The 15,611-nt window shown below is 38.9% G+C and overlaps 1 protein-coding gene across 2 annotated transcripts in view; it reads left to right on the plus strand.

The window, feature by feature from the left end:
• Positions 1-15,611, plus strand: part of RSBN1L (round spermatid basic protein 1 like) — a 102,098-nt gene that overhangs the window by 64,434 nt on the left and 22,053 nt on the right. Inside the window, exons 3-4 of one of the 2 annotated variants that reach the window (XM_033194628.1) lie at positions 3,601-3,858; positions 4,177-4,241. In XM_033194628.1, coding sequence (XP_033050519.1) covers positions 3,601-3,858; positions 4,177-4,241 — 323 coding nt within the window. Of the gene's footprint in view, positions 1-3,600; positions 4,242-15,611 lie in introns of both variants that reach the window. The other variant, XM_033194627.1, reaches the window with a different exon arrangement.

Below are 15,611 nucleotides of genomic sequence, written 5' to 3' on the forward strand. Positions count from 1 at the left end.
CAGTCCCCTGGTAGAGACTCAGTGTGGGGACTCCAACCCCACATTTCCCCACGTTACTGTTTGCAAACCATAAAGATTTGGAAAATTTGCAGTCTGGCCAGGTGGTAGAAAAGAAAAGCCCATTGTCAGGTAAGAGTTCAAGCAGGCTGCAAAAATCTGCATAAATAAAACAAAAGAGCCAGCTGCTAATAGGCTAGACAATGGGGGAAAGTCCTAGAAGGCATTTCAGAGAACCTTGTGGCAGCTTCTCCCATCACAGGCCTGGAGGCCTAAAAGGACTGAATGGTTTCCTGGGCTAGGCCCAGGGCCCTGCTGCTCTGCACAGCCTCAGGATACTGCTCCCTGCTCCCCAGCCACCCCAGCTCCAGCTGTGACTCAAAGGGGCCTGGATTCAGCTTGAGCCACTATTTCAAGGGTGCCAGCCATAAGTCTTGGTGGCTGTATGTGGTATTAAGCCTGCCAGTACACAGAATGCAAGATTCGAGGCTTGGGAGCTTCACCTAGTTTTCAGAGATAGTATGGAAACACCTGGATGTTCAGGCAGAAGCCTGCTAAAGGAATGGAGCTCTCATGGAGGACCTCTCTTCTAGGGCAGTCATTTCCACATTGTCAGATGTCTTTATAGCAATGCCCATTCCTCAGTACCAGTTTTCTGTATTAGTCCATTCTTATACTGCTATAAAGAAATACTTCAGACTGGGTAATTTATAAAGAAAAGAGGTTTAATTGGCTTATGGTTCTGCAGGCTGTACAGGAAGCATGATGCTGGCATCTGCTCAGCTTCTGGGGAGGCCTCAGGAAATTTTCAGTCACATCAAATGGATAGGAAAGAGTTCATTGGTAAGTAACGAGCAAGGCAAGGGTATTTTAAGGAGAGGAAATGCCTTTGCCAATAGAGTTATGTTTTGTAAGAAATTGTAAATAAATAGTGCAATTTGACCAGAGCATGAGGTACTTGAGGGCACTGTCTTTGGATTCCAGACTGAAGAGATTATAGGTAGACATTGAGAGCTCTTGAAAGAAGTTTAGCTAAGGAATGAATATGATTAAAAGAATATATAAAAATTATACAAAGGTTAATATGACTCTGGCATTCAGGATGAGAGACAATTATGCAGCTGTTAGACCAAAAATTAAGACAGTGGCATCAAGGAATTCAGAAGTAATCAAGGATGAGCTGGATAATTCTGTCAAATCGTGGAGACACCAGAAAAAATGATTTGAGTAAATATAACTGGATTTGATATTTCAACATTCTGGGAAAGCAAATTTAAACAAGTTGAAAACAGAACCAGAATTTAAGCAGTAAGAATGATAAGGTGATAAAGGAAGGACAGTGGGCATAGATAATTCTTTTTTTCTTTATTTCTTTCTTTTTGAGATAGAGTTTCACTGTGTCGCCTAGGCTGGAGTGCAGTGGCGTGATCTTGGCTCACTGCAGTCTCTGCCTCCCATTTCAAGCAATTCTCCTGCCTCAGCCTCCCGGGTAGCTGGGATTACAGGTGTGCGCCACCATGCCCAGCTAATTTTTGTGTTTTTAGTAGAGACAAGGTTTTGCTCTCTTGGCCAGGGTAATCTCGAACTCCTGACCTCAAGCAATCCACCCACCTCGGCCTCCCAAAGTGCTGGGATTACAGGTGTGAGCCCCCGTGCCCGGCCTGATTTTTTTTTTTTTTTTTTTTTATTTAAAAAATTCTTTTTTCTTTGTTAACCACTCAAGGCATAGATTATTCTTTATGAAAAGTTTGGTGGTCAAAGACTTTTAAACAAGGGTTTTGGAGTTGGTGGGAGGGACTTACTTTTGCAAGTAGAACGTCTCAATCACTGGAAGAAGAAAGGAAAGAAAGATGTGAAGATGAAAATGTTTAGGTAAAGAAGCGGATTGGGAGAATTTCATTCATGGTAGGTTATCTGTGAAACTGAGATAAAAGATGGAATCAGTGAGTACCTTTTCTCAACCCTTAGTTCAATGGCTTTCTTATATTATCTTTCTCATGAGGCTATTTACTTGTTTGTATTTTTCTTATATAGAAATGAATATAATGTGATAATACTGTTTATATGTATACTTAGATTCTATAGCTGTAAAGCCTCTGTGGATTAATCTTTTATCCTTTGGACTTCTACATTTCTGAGCCCAGAATATACTTGATTTTGTTCACAAAAGCTCTTTAACGTACAGGCTACATTTTTATTCATCTCTTTACCAGTACATGGGTATTATTTGAGCTTAGGATGTGAGAAATGATTCTGATTTTTGTCATCTCTTTTATAGTACCTTTTTGGGTCTTACTGTAATTTTGTAAACTGTGGTGGACTTAAAGTAGACTATATTTACTATATTAGATGCAAGAGTAATTTACTAAGGAGGAAATGTGGTAAAAAGCTAAGGAATTGCTGTGTTTGTTGCTGTTATATTGCACAACTCTTTTTGTCCCTTTATGATTTATAAATCTCCATGATACTTTGATGCAATTTTTAAGACCTGAGGTAAAGTAAAATTGATGATATATATCTCAATGAGTAACATCTAGAGGGCATTGTTTATATTGATCTTTGTTCATCTTTACATTTCTGAATTTCTGCATTTAAAATTTGAAGATTGTTTTCTTTCTTTTTTTTTTTTTGAGACAGAGTCTCACTCTGTCACCCAGGCTGGAATGCAGTGGTGTGATCTCAGCTTACTGCACCTCCTGGCTCCTGGGTTCAAGTGATTCTCCTGCCTCAGCCTCCCAAGTAGCTGGGACTACAGGTGCATGCCACCACGCTTGGCTAATTTTTTGTATTTTTAGTAGAGATGGGGTTTCTCGTGTGAGCCAGGATGGTCTCAATCTCCTGACCTTGTGATCCACCCACCTCAGCCTCTCGAAGTGTTGGGATTACAGGCCTGAGCCACCACGCCTGGCCTGAAGATTGTTTCTGAAATACTCATCTCCTTATTTCTGTAAACCGTGAGCATTTGCTATATGTCAGAATGGTAGCACACACTGTAGATGTAACTTTGCTCTACGCCTGCCTCTCTCCTTTTCCCTCTCTCCCTCTGTCTCTCTCTCTCTCTCCCTGCCTCTCTCTCTCTCTCTGCCTCTCTCTCTCTCTCTCTCTTTCTCTCTTTCTTTGTGTGTGTGTGTGTGTGTGTAGATGAAAAAACTGGCTGGCTGGGTGTGGTGGCTCACGCCTGTAATCCCAGCACTTTGGGGGACCGAAGCGGGCAGATCACAAGGTCAGGAGCTCGAGACCAGCCTGACCAACATGGTGAAACCTTGTCTCTTCTAAAAATACAGAAATTAGCTGGGCGTGGTGGCGTGCTCCTGTAATCCCAGCCACTCAGGAGGCTGAGGCAGGAGAATTGCTTGAACCCAGGAGGCGGAGGTTGCGTTGAGCTGGGATCCCGCCACTGGACTCCAGCCTGGGCGACGGAGCAAGACTCCATCTCAAAAAAGACTGACTAAATATTGATTATCAGTTCTGTAAAAAATGAGTCCTAAATATATAATTCTGAGTAAATTTTCAGAAGTAAACTTATTTATACAAAACTGTTCCTAAAGCATGGTTTTTCAAGTAACTAAAATACAGAGTTTCAAAAAACATTTTTTCCAACAGGTGGGAAGGAGAAACCAAAAACAAATATGGAAGACTTACAAATTAAAAAGGTAAAGAAGAAAAAGAAAAAGAAACACAAAGAGAATGAAAAACGGAAGCGTCCGAAAATGTATAGCAAGTCTATTCAGACCATCTGCTCAGGATTGCTAACTGATGTTGAAGATCAAGAAACCAAAGGCATCCTAAATGATAACATAAAAGATTACGTTGGGAAGAATTTGGATACCAAGAACTATGATTCCAAAATTACAGAGAACAGTGAGTTTCCATTTGTCTCATTAAAGGAGCCACGAGTTCAGAATAACCTCAAAAGGTTGGACACTTTGGAATTTAAACAGCTCATTCATATAGAGCACCAGCCTAATGGAGGTGCTTCGGTTATCCATGCCTACAGTAATGAACTCTCCCACCTGTCTCCTATGGAGATGGAGAGGTTTGCAGAAGAGTTTGTGGGTCTAGTGTTCAGTGAAAATGAAAACTCTGCAGCTTTCTACGTGATGGGTATTGTTCATGGGGCAGCTACTTATTTACCTGACTTTTTAGACTATTTTTCATTTAATTTTCCCAATTCACCAGTGAAAATGGAGATATTAGGAAAGAAAGATATAGAGACAACGACTATGTCCAATTTTCATGCTCAGGTAAGAGGTTTTTAGTTTTATTTTACAAAATAACTTTTAATTATATATTTTTCGATGAATTTCTGTTTTTTGTTCCTAATTAGGTTGAAATAAAAAGGCAAAAATATAATGAAACCATTTGGGAGTATAAAGAGTAAATTACTTTCTTGATGTGAGCATCAGAATTTAAAATTCAATTTTCACTTTTGTGTGTTTTTTTCTTAAAGACAATTAATGAAATAAGATTCTGTTTTTTTTTTTTTAATTTTTTTTTGCAAGGAGAGATCTTGAACCTAAGGAAATGAATTTAGCCATGCATTTTCCAGTCCTTAAATAGTTTTCTTACCTGGAAATCACCTAAAATTGTCTTCTAACTTTAGAATGCTTTAAGGTACTTAGCACCAGGCCCATCACATGGTAGGTACTGAATAAATGTAGGCCATTAAAAATACTGTGGTAGGAAGGAGTCATCAGTTATTGTGTAATGATGTGTAAAAAGTAGCAATCAGTATATTGAGCTAATTTTCATTTCCTACCCTTCTCTATAGAGAAAGGTAGGAGAATATATATTATTCTGGAAAGCAGACATGATAGAGTCTGCTGGTTCTTGAACTTCAGTGTGGGCCCATCTGAAAGGCTGGTGCCATTATCACCCATCCTCAAATTGGGACTGTTCAGGCTGAGAGATTGGCCAGTTCTCACATTTATTGATGCTGTAGTTTTTGGTTTTCTAGGAACAGTTTTTGGTTTCTAGGACAACATTCTAGTTTGGAAGGAGGGAAAAAGTAAAGGAAGTCTCAAATGGATCTTAGTGGTGATTTATCCCAGCATCTCTCAGTTTACAAATAAGTAAACAGACGAAGAGAGAGAGAGGAGTAAGGTATTAACATTGTCAGCAGTGTCAGGAATAGAACAAAATCTTAATCATCATCCAGGGCTCCTTTCCTTATTCTGAATATATTCCTTTTTTGATGGGTGCTCAGGTTATAGTTTCCACTTTAAATGGTAATCTGGATGTTCAGTCATATCTACATGTACCCCGCCCCCAATAGCGTGAGTATGTTTGGTGTATATTCTGTAGTAGGTTGTAGTCTGGAAAATAATGTGGTGTATGTTTTTTTTTTTTTGAGATGGAGTCAGACTGTAGTGCAGTGGTGCGATCTTGGCTCACTGCAACCTCTGCCTTCTGGGTTCAAGCTATTCTGCTTCAGCCTCCCAAGTATCTGGGACTACAGATGTGCACCACCACACCTGGCTAATTTTTGTATTTTTAGTAGAGACAGGGTTTTGCTATGTTGGCCAGGGTGGTCTCAAACTCCTGACTTCAAGTGACCTGCCTGCCTTGGCCTCCCAAAGTTTGGGGATTATAGGCATGAGCCACCTTGCCTGGCCTGGAAAGTAATTTTTAATATGTATGTGTGGGAATTATTCTCTAACATAAGATGTTTGATAATTGAAATTTAAATATTTTCTAAGGTGGATAGGGAGCTATAGAGCATCCATTACTAGCCCTGTCATTTTATAGAAACCCAAAATGGTGAGTTACTTGTCTGAGGTTATACCTGAGTTGAATGGCAGAATCAGGACTGGCCTCTAATAATAGTGTTTACTATTTGTTGAGTACTGACTGTGCTAAGGACTAGTTCTTCTGAGTATTTTATATGTAGTAACTCATTTAATCCTCTTTATAATCTTATTTTAGCAGTGAAGAAACAGATCCAGTGAGAGAAGAGATAACGTGCTCAAAGTCCCTTATCACCTTATTATCATTCATTTGTCATTTATTGCATGTCTCCTAAATGTCCAGTTTTATATTGGGCCTCTTGGCTCCCATTCCCGGTTATTTCCACAGTATCACAAACTTTCTTGCTTTGATACTATGCAAGTTTGCTTCAGTAATCTTTTTTTTTTTTTTTTTTTTTTTTGAGGCGGAGTCTCACTCTGTCGCCCAGACTGGAGTGCAGTGGCCGGATCTCAGCTCACTGCAAGCTCTGCCTCCCGTGTTTACGCCATTCTCCTGCCTCAGCCTCCCGAGTAGCTGGGACTACAGGCGCCCGCCACCTCGCCCGGCTAGTTTTTGTATTTTTAGTAGAGACGGGGTTTCACTGTGTTAGCCAGGATGGTCTTGATCTGACCTCGTGATCCGCCCGTCTTGGCCTCCCAAAGTGCTGGGATTACAGGCTTGAGCCACCGCGCCCGGCCTGCTTCAGTAATCTTTTAAGTGTGACAGTTCATTGATGTGCATCACATTACATGCTTTTCAGATGTTTTTTTCAAATAAGGTTAGGAATTATTAATTTTATACTAAATGATAAGATTTTAATCTAAACTATGTAATATGTACAACCATGAAAACTGCTTTTGTTACTAAATAAAATGAGATGCTGGACTTGTTAATCATGGCAGTGTATGCCTGGGTTGTGGATCTTAAGTCCTTGATGAGCCACCTACCCTGGTTGTCACCATCTCTTCAGGCTTCTTGGGTAGTATATATTGCAAAGAGGAAACTCCAGGCAGATGGATCCTGTTTGTTACTAGCTGTGGTTCTGGCCCCGTATCTGTGTGATCTGCTACCCTGGTGACCTGAGCATGTCAGCTGCAGGGACTACTTTTGCTTCTTTGGCTTTAGACTTAAAGGCAGGAAAGTGCATGTGCAAGGACCATATTCCTTTTATCGTAAGATTCTTCAGATCTTATTCCTGTGAGTGGGGAAGTTGTTGTCTGCAGATTGGGAGGTAGCCTTCGATTTGTCCTTAGACACTGGCTTTATGAAACTGAATGGCATCCAGAAGAGAGAGCAGTAGGAGAAAAATGAGCATGCTTATTCTTGCACAGTTCTATTTCTCATCCCTTGAGTCCTCCCAGTTAAAGCTCTCTCAGCCTACATTGAAATGTCCCCTCCAGGAGTTGATTTTATTTAGTAAACTTTTTATTGAAGTATAATGTATACACAATACATAGTATACATATTATAAATGTATAGCTTGATGAATCTTCACAGAGAACACACCCATGATTTTAAAAAGCCAAATATTATTAGTAGCCAGAAATCTTCCCCAAACCCTTCTTTATCAGTACTGTGCCAGCCCCCCAATCCCACCACATGAACCCAGGTGATCACTGTCCTGACTTTGAACATCACTGATATATTTTACTTCTTTTTGAACTTGAGTGGAATCAGATAGTGTCTGGTCTCTTTTCTGTAGTATAATGTTTGTGAGATTCATCCATCTTGTGTGTAGTGGTACTGTATATGGTATTCCATTGTGTTAATACACCACAGTTTGTTTATCTTGTTACCATCTGGATGGACTTTTGAGTTGTTTCCAGTTTGAGGCTGTTAGAACACGGATGCTATGAATATTTTTCACATGTCTTGATGAGCATATGTATGTGTTTCTTTTGAGTATATACCTAAGATTAGGATTTCAGGATCAAAACATATGCACATACTCAGTTTTGCTAGATACTGCCAGTGTTCCAAAGTTACTGCGCTGATGTACATTCCCAGTAGCAGTGTTCCATATCCTTTGCCACGCTTAGTAGTGTCTATCTTTTTCATTTAAGTCATTCTGGTGACTATGTAGTGGTAGCTCCCTGTGGTTTAATTTATATTTCCCTGATGACTAAGAATGTCAAGTACCTTTTTATCCAGTTGAATATCCTCTTTTGTAAAGTACCTGTCCACTCTGTCAATTTCTTACTGCTTTTTTTTCTAGTTGATTTGTTGGACTATTATATATGTAGATAAGAATCTTGTCAGCTAACTGTATTGCAAGTATTTCCTCTCACTTGGTGTCTTACCTTTTCACTCTTAGGTGTTTTTGATAAGTAGAAGTTCCTAAGTTTAATGTAATCTAATTTATAATTTATAATCCATTTATGATTACTGTTTCTTACATTCTGTTTTAGAAATCTGTGCCTACCACAAAGTCATTAATATATTCTGTGAACTTTTCTTCTGGAAACTTTCATTGTTTTACCTTTCATGGTTAAATCTATAGTTAATAAAACAGCAGCTAAAAGTATTGGAAAAATAATCTGTAGTTCATCTGGAATTGATCTTTGTATATTGGATGAGGTAAAGATCAAGGTTCATGTTTTTCCATATAAATATCCAAAAGACCTAGCATCATTTATGGAAAAGATACTCCTTCCTCATTGCATTGTCGTGTCACCTTAGTCATAAAACAGCTAATCATATGTGTGTGGGTCTGTTTCTGGGCTCTCTCTGATTCCATTGTTTTGTCTAATTGTTACAGCTTTATAATAACTCTTTCTGTTGATTGATTGGTAGATACAGGGTCTTGCTCTACCAGCCAGGCTAGAGTGCAGTGTGGTACCATCATAGTGCTCTGTAGCCTCAGATTCCTGGGCTCAAGTGATCCTCCCACCTCAGCTTCCTGGGTAGCTGGGACTACAGGTGTGAGCCACTGTGCCTAGCTTATAATTAATCTCAATAATCTGTAATCGGTTTGCTCGCTTTGTTCTTCAAGATTTCCATGGCTCTTTACACTTCCATATAAACTTTAGAATCAGCTTTTCAAGTTTCAAAGAGTTACCTGCTAGAATATTGCTTGGTATTACATTGAGACTATAGATAAGTTAGGGTAGAATTGATGCCTTTACAATTGAGTCTTCCGGTCTGATCATGGTATTCCCCTTCATTTGTCTTTTTATTTTCTGTCAGTAATACTTTTTGGTTTTCAGCATAGAGGTCTTGCAGATTTTTAAAAGATTTATTCCTGTATATTCAAGGACCTCATTTTGTTAATCACCCTTTTTGAGAACATAGAAGTTTTCAGCACTTCTTAGAATATGACATTAACACTCATGCTGAGAAACTGAAAATGTATTTTGTACCCCATTTATCTTCCAGCATCCTTATCTGTGGTACTGTCATGTACATGCTAGTTATTTGGAATGTCAGAAGTTTAGTAATTAGCCATGGCACTATTCAGGAGGCCGAGGCAAGAGGATCACTGGAACCCAGGAGTTTGAGCCTAGCCTGAACAACATAGCAAGGCCCATGTCTCTTTGAAAATGAAGAAAATCACACCACTACACTCCAGCCTGGGCAGCAGAGTGAGATCCTGTCTCAAATAAAAAAGCCCCAAAAAACAAAAATAAAAATTTAGTAATTAGGTTGTATGAAATTCAGAAAAAACAAGTTTTCCATTAATGAATGCTTGTTATTAGAATCATGTAGTGAAACTGTATATTTTGGTGGTGTCAAGTGGATCAGCCCACATACTGCTGTGTGAAATTGCTTTCACCAAAATCATTGGTTGAGATGACATTAATTGACCTAATGTGAGTCAGTATTCTAGGGGAAGGAAGAGCAGAGGTACCAATATTGGAATGTAGTTTTACTTAATATAAACCACAGCAAAAACCAACTGTGGATAATAAAGCTAAATTAATGTTAAAGTGTTTGCTCAGGAATCAAACTTGTTGATTTGGTCATGATGACGCCTCACTAACTTCAGCTGCTCCTCAACTTACGCTAGGGCTGCATCCTAATAAACCTGTAAGTCAAAAATACTTTTAAGTTGAAAATGCATTTAAAACTCATAACCCGCTGGGTGTAGTGGCTCACGCCTGTAATCCCAGCACTGTGGGAGGCCGAGGTGGGCGGATCACCTGAGGTCAGGAGTTTGAGACCAGCCTGGCCAACATGGTGAAACCCCGTCTCTACTAAAAATACAAAAATTAACTGGGCATGGTGGTGGGCACCTATAATCCCAGCTTCTCGGGAGGTTGAGGTAGGGAGACTCTCTTGAACCCTGGAGGCGGAGGTTGCAGAGAACTGAGATCGTGCCATTGCACTCCAGCTTGGGTGACAGAGTGAGACTCGTCTCAAAAACAAAACAAAACGAAACAACCTCTGAGAAGCCCACTGAAAAAAAAATTACAAGGAAGCGAACCATCTTAAGTCCTAATGCCACTTGACCTAACTGTGAGGTTTCAACCTGATAAACCTCTAGTAAAGTCAAAAATTATGAGTTGAACCATCTGAGTCGGGGACCATCTTGACTAAGTTCAGTAGGTTCAGTTCAATAGAACCTGCTCTTGTTAGAGATGACAGTGCTTTCTGCAGAGCAGAGGAAAGCAGAACTGTAGAGAAAAGTTTTGTACTTGACATCTTTGTAATTCAGTAACTATCCTCCAGTTCCCTTTTCTACCTTTTATATTCTGAAAAATCTTTGATCTAGTTAAAACTAGTCCAAAAGCAGTATTCAAAAGATCTGGAAAAATGTGAGAAGACAAGGTAGAGTGAAGTTGATAGAGAAAAATGGTACAACTCTGACTTTTATTTTTACTTTTTATTTTTTTATTTTTTATTTTTTGAGACAGAGTCTAGTTCTGTCATCCAGGCTGGAGTGTAGTGGCACTATCTCAGTTTACTGAAACCTCTGTCTCCCGGGTTCAAGTGAATCTCCTGCCTCAGCTTCCTGAGTAGCTGGGACTGCAGATGTACCACCACACCTGGCTAGTTTTTTGTATTTTCAGTAGAGGTGGGATTTCACCGTGTTGGCCAGGCTGGTCTTTGACTCCTGACCTCAGGTGGTCCACCCGCCTCGGTGTCCCAAAGTGTTGGGTTTACAGGCGTGAGCCACCACACCTGGCCTGACCCTTAGTTTTTAGCATGTAATATAGTTTGGAAAATACATTTAGCAGCATTAAAGAAATTCATGGCTGGGCGTGGTGGCTCATTCCTGTAATCCCAGCACTTTGGGAGGCCGAGGCAGGTGAATCACAAGGTCAGGAGTTCCAGACCAGCCTGGCCAATATGGTGAAACTCCGTCTCTAATAAAAAAAATACAAAAAATTAGCAGGGCGTGGTGGTGGACACCTGTAGTCCCAGCTACTTGGGAGGCTGAGGCAGGAGAATCACTTGAATCTAGTAGGCAGAGGGTGCAGTGAGCCGAGATTGCACCACTATACTCCAGCCTGGATGACAGAATGAGACTCTGTCTCAAAAAAAAAAAAAAAAAAAAAAAGGAAATTCATGAGAATACTATCCTCTAGGTAATTAATTAATTAGCACCATTTTTAATTGATAAAAGATATATATAGTAATGTTATATGTGTTTTATGTTTTATATGATGGTAGAAGCTGTGCACTGCAGCCATTCAGTGATGTGAGTGTCAGTCCCTAGGTTGTGCAACCTGATGGTCCTGACCACCACTAGCTGTGGAACCCAAACCAAGTTCATGCTGAGTTTGTATCCTCATGAGCTTAGTTTTCTGTTTTAGTTATTGTTCTTAAATTACAATCAGGGCAACCAAAATAATTTGCTTTAAATTCTGTAGAAACTAAAAGATGGCAAATTATGTAGCTGTTTCTGTGATTTTTGTAGTGATAGTGTTTATCTTTGTAATAGTACTTTGTAGCTTTCACAAATACTTATTTTAGCATCTGTTCAACTTTATTAAACACATATACATAACACTGACAAAGGATTAAAGCATCCCTGTTCTTTCGTCTTTGGTTTTGGAATTCTTTTTACTTGTATAATTCTGTTTTCCATCTTCATCTGTATCCTTGCCGGTTGTCTGAAAGGTTTGAAGACCATGTGGCATTATATATATTTTAACAGGTCATGTCATTTCTCTAATGCTGTGGCCCTGAGGTTAGTGATATAATATGAAACTGTATCATGAAAGTATATTTGAGAATAGAAACATATGCATGGACTTTCCCCAAAGTTTGTAACCTGTCCATATCTGTTAGCTTTTGCTGTATTAAATGTATAAACAGAAGTCTCAAAACTTAGTGAACTGAAAAAAGGTTTCATTTCTCACAATTCTTTGGGCTTGCTGGACAATTCTTTTGGTCTCTGCTAACTTAGCTGGGGCTATATGGCTTCATTCTCACGTCTGATGATTGGCAGACAGACCAGTTGGGTCTTGGCACACCTCATTTATATGGTTGGTGGTTGATGCATGTCAGCTGGGTTGATGGCCATGTTTCTCTCATCATCCAGCAGGTTAGCCTGGGCTTATTTACATGGTGGTGGTTGCAGGGTTCCATTGAGTAAAAGGAGGGTAAGCTCCAGTGTACAAGCTTCTGCTTGTGTTGTGTTTGCTAATGTCCTGTTGACAAAGGGAAGTCACATGGTGAAACCCAGATTCGTGTGGAAAAATAGACTCCACTTCTTTTAGGTTATTTATTCATTTTACTTTTTTTGTGTGTGTGTGTGACAGAGTCTCACTCTGTTGTCCAGGATGGAATGCAGTGGCATGATCTCGGCTCGTTGCAACTTCCCAGGTTTAAGTGATTCTCGCGCCTCAGTCACCTGAAAGCTGGGATTAGGCATGTGCTACCTTGGCCTCCCAAAGTGCTCGGCCTATTTAAAAATTTTTTTAAATTTTTAATATTTGTTGGTACATAGTAGATGTATATATTTATGGAGTACATAAGATATCTTGATACAAACATGCAATATGAAATAAGTGCATCATGGAGAATGTGGTGTCTATTTCCACAAGCATTTATCCTTTGTGTTACAAACAACCCAGTTAACAACACTCTTTTAGTTAAAATGTACAGTTAAGTTATTACTGACTATAGTCACCCTGTTGTGCAATGAAATTGTAGGCCTTATTCATTCTTTCTTTTTTTGTGCGTGCCCATTGATAGACTCCCCTTCTTGATGACAGGAGTGGCACAGTCACGTTGCACAGGAGTGAGCGTATAGGCCTGGGAAGAATTTGTGGCCATTTGCAATTGACCATGTTCGTTTTAGGTTTTCTTTTTTTTTTTTTTTTAAACATTTTAATTAAATGGATTTATTTAAAAAGACTATAAAATTTGACATCAAGAGAGATAAAAAAGACCCATAAGATTTAAATTGACAGATATAAAAATGATTGGCTACAAACATAATTTAAGTATAGTAATTATAAAATTTTTGTACTGTGAGTTCATTTCCCTTGTAATTCTTGAAAACCATTCTAAGCAATCTATCGTTTTAGGTTTTCTACCATCTGTATTTCATTCAAATATTCACTCAGACATTTATTGTGCTCCTATGTTCTACCGTAGGGATAGAAAAAGGCAAATAAAATATGAGTTTTCTCTGTCAATAAATAAATTAGATTTCTGTCTTGTCACTATCTTTAATCAATGCATATACTCTGGAACCCTATACTAAGAACTGTGAGAATGTGAAAACTGGAGCAATCATTGTCTAACCACCCTTTGTCCACTTCCAAACTCTAAATCTTATTTTTATTTTATTTTGGTTCTAAGTTGTTTCTCAGGCAACTTACATCAATGTGTTAACTGATGATTAAAAGTCTGTTATTTTAATAATGAAACTTTTAAAATCTGATCTGTTAGACCTGCTTCACTATAGAATTGGGGCAGAACACTAGCATTTGTTGAATTCATGCTGGGGTCATTCACTGGTAGGCTAGTAAAAGCAATTTGATGTTTCATCTTTGAAACGTTGCTTGCCTTTGTACTAAATTTTCATTTTGACCAATTGTGCCTACCCCATCCTCCTCAAACACTTATGAACTGATCTATACAAAATATCGTGTCAGGGATCAGGTGAGATGCTCTTATAATAATAAAAAAAGCTTTACACCTTTATTTTACTAATTTTAAAGTGGATAGTACTTTCGTTCTTATTTTGGTTGCAGTTATATGGGTATTTTTGAAATAAAATGTTGATTAAATACTCCCTATTTTAATTAGAAACTATCTGCCACATGTGGTGGATAATGGCTCCCCCTTGTGGCACAGTCATTTATGTCATTTTTAGATTGCCTTAGAATGTCCTGAGCCGGCCTTATTTTTAAAAATAAGGGACTCTCCTCCCCACATGCTAAAAAAAAATCCTCAGCAGAATTGAACCAACAGCTTCTGCTCCCACCCCCTCAAATGTTTGGCTCTAATAATGATCCTATTTTTATATTTTCTTCACATTGGTGCTAATACACGGTAAAATCTATAATACAAGGTAAAAATATCTATCTTCTATATTTATTGTGGATCACTATGAAAGTATTCTGAGGAACTTTTACTATCTTGGAATGTTGATAGGTATACTAAAACAACTACAAAAAAACAGGTTTTGAAGTCCAAAATAGTGTAATGCTGGACCAAATAAGTAATATTTGTTTGCATTGAGACTCCTCAGAAACTTTTATAGCCAGTGTGCGTGGTGAGCCTCCTAAACAAGAAGGGTTTTCCAGACTTAGTGGACTGTAGAGCTCTCTCTTCAGGGAACATGTTTTGGGAAACAGCAGGTTGTTTTCAAGTGAGTTGTTCTTTGGAGTTTTTTTTTTTTTGAGATGGAGTCTTGCTCTGTCGCCCAAACTGGAGTGCGGTGGCCGGATCTCAGCTCACTGCAAGCTCCGCCTTTTGGGTTCACGCCATTCTCCTGCCTCAGCCTCCCGAGTAGCTGGGACTATAGGCGCCTGCCACCTCGCCCGGCTAGTTTTTTGTATTTTTTAGTAGAGACGGGGTTTCACGGAGTTAGCCAGGATGGTCTACATCTCTTGACCTTGTGATCCGCCCGTCTCGGCCTCCCAAAGTGCTGGGATTACAGGCTTGAGCCACCGCGCCTGGCCTGGAGTTTTTTAAAAAATTGCTTATTATTACTATATTTGCCTTTTCCTGATTGCAGCAGTTTTCATAATTTACATAAGAGAAAACAGTAATAAGTAAAAAATCTTATAGATTTGTTTTGGCAATATATTTCCTGTTAAGAATAGGCTACTTTTTTCCCTTTATAGCAAACCAATCTCAGAATCCTAAGGTTTTTTTTTTTTTTAAATTACATTGTATAAGTAGAATATTAAACAATTGTTTAATTTTCTGTTAACCAAAGCTTCTCAGATTTTGGTATTGACACTTACTGGCAGTGGGTACAATAGGTCTCCTACTTCTGCTTTCTTCTTTCCCTTCATAATATTTATAGAGAATATACAAGGGGAAAAGTGATAATGTGGCCATGATAGTCGTGGGGTTTTGTGGGGAGGGGAGGAGATTTAGATTAAATATGTTATATTTCTTCTGAAGGCCACTATTTGAATATAAGCTTTCCCACAAATATATAATTATCATGCCTGTCTTTTATTGTGTTCTTTTTGACACATCTGTATACCTAAATCAAGAGGAACTGTATGTATCTTTGTAATTCAGTGCATTTCTTTTTTTAGAAAGCAAATATATTTTATTATCATTTTTTATTTAGTTAATTTATTTTTTGAGACTGAGTCTCACTTTTGTCACCCAGACTGGAGTGCAGTGGTGCAATCTCGGCTCGCTGCAACCTCCACCTCCTGGGTTCAAGCATTCTTGTGCCTCAGCCTCCTGGGTAGCTGGGATCACAGGCACCCGCCACCACGCCTGGCTAATTTTTGTATTTTTAG

Source organism: Trachypithecus francoisi, unplaced genomic scaffold (assembly GCF_009764315.1).
Source record: "Trachypithecus francoisi isolate TF-2019V2 unplaced genomic scaffold, Tfra_2.0 Lachesis_group4, whole genome shotgun sequence".
Lineage (NCBI taxonomy): Eukaryota > Metazoa > Chordata > Mammalia > Primates > Cercopithecidae > Trachypithecus > Trachypithecus francoisi.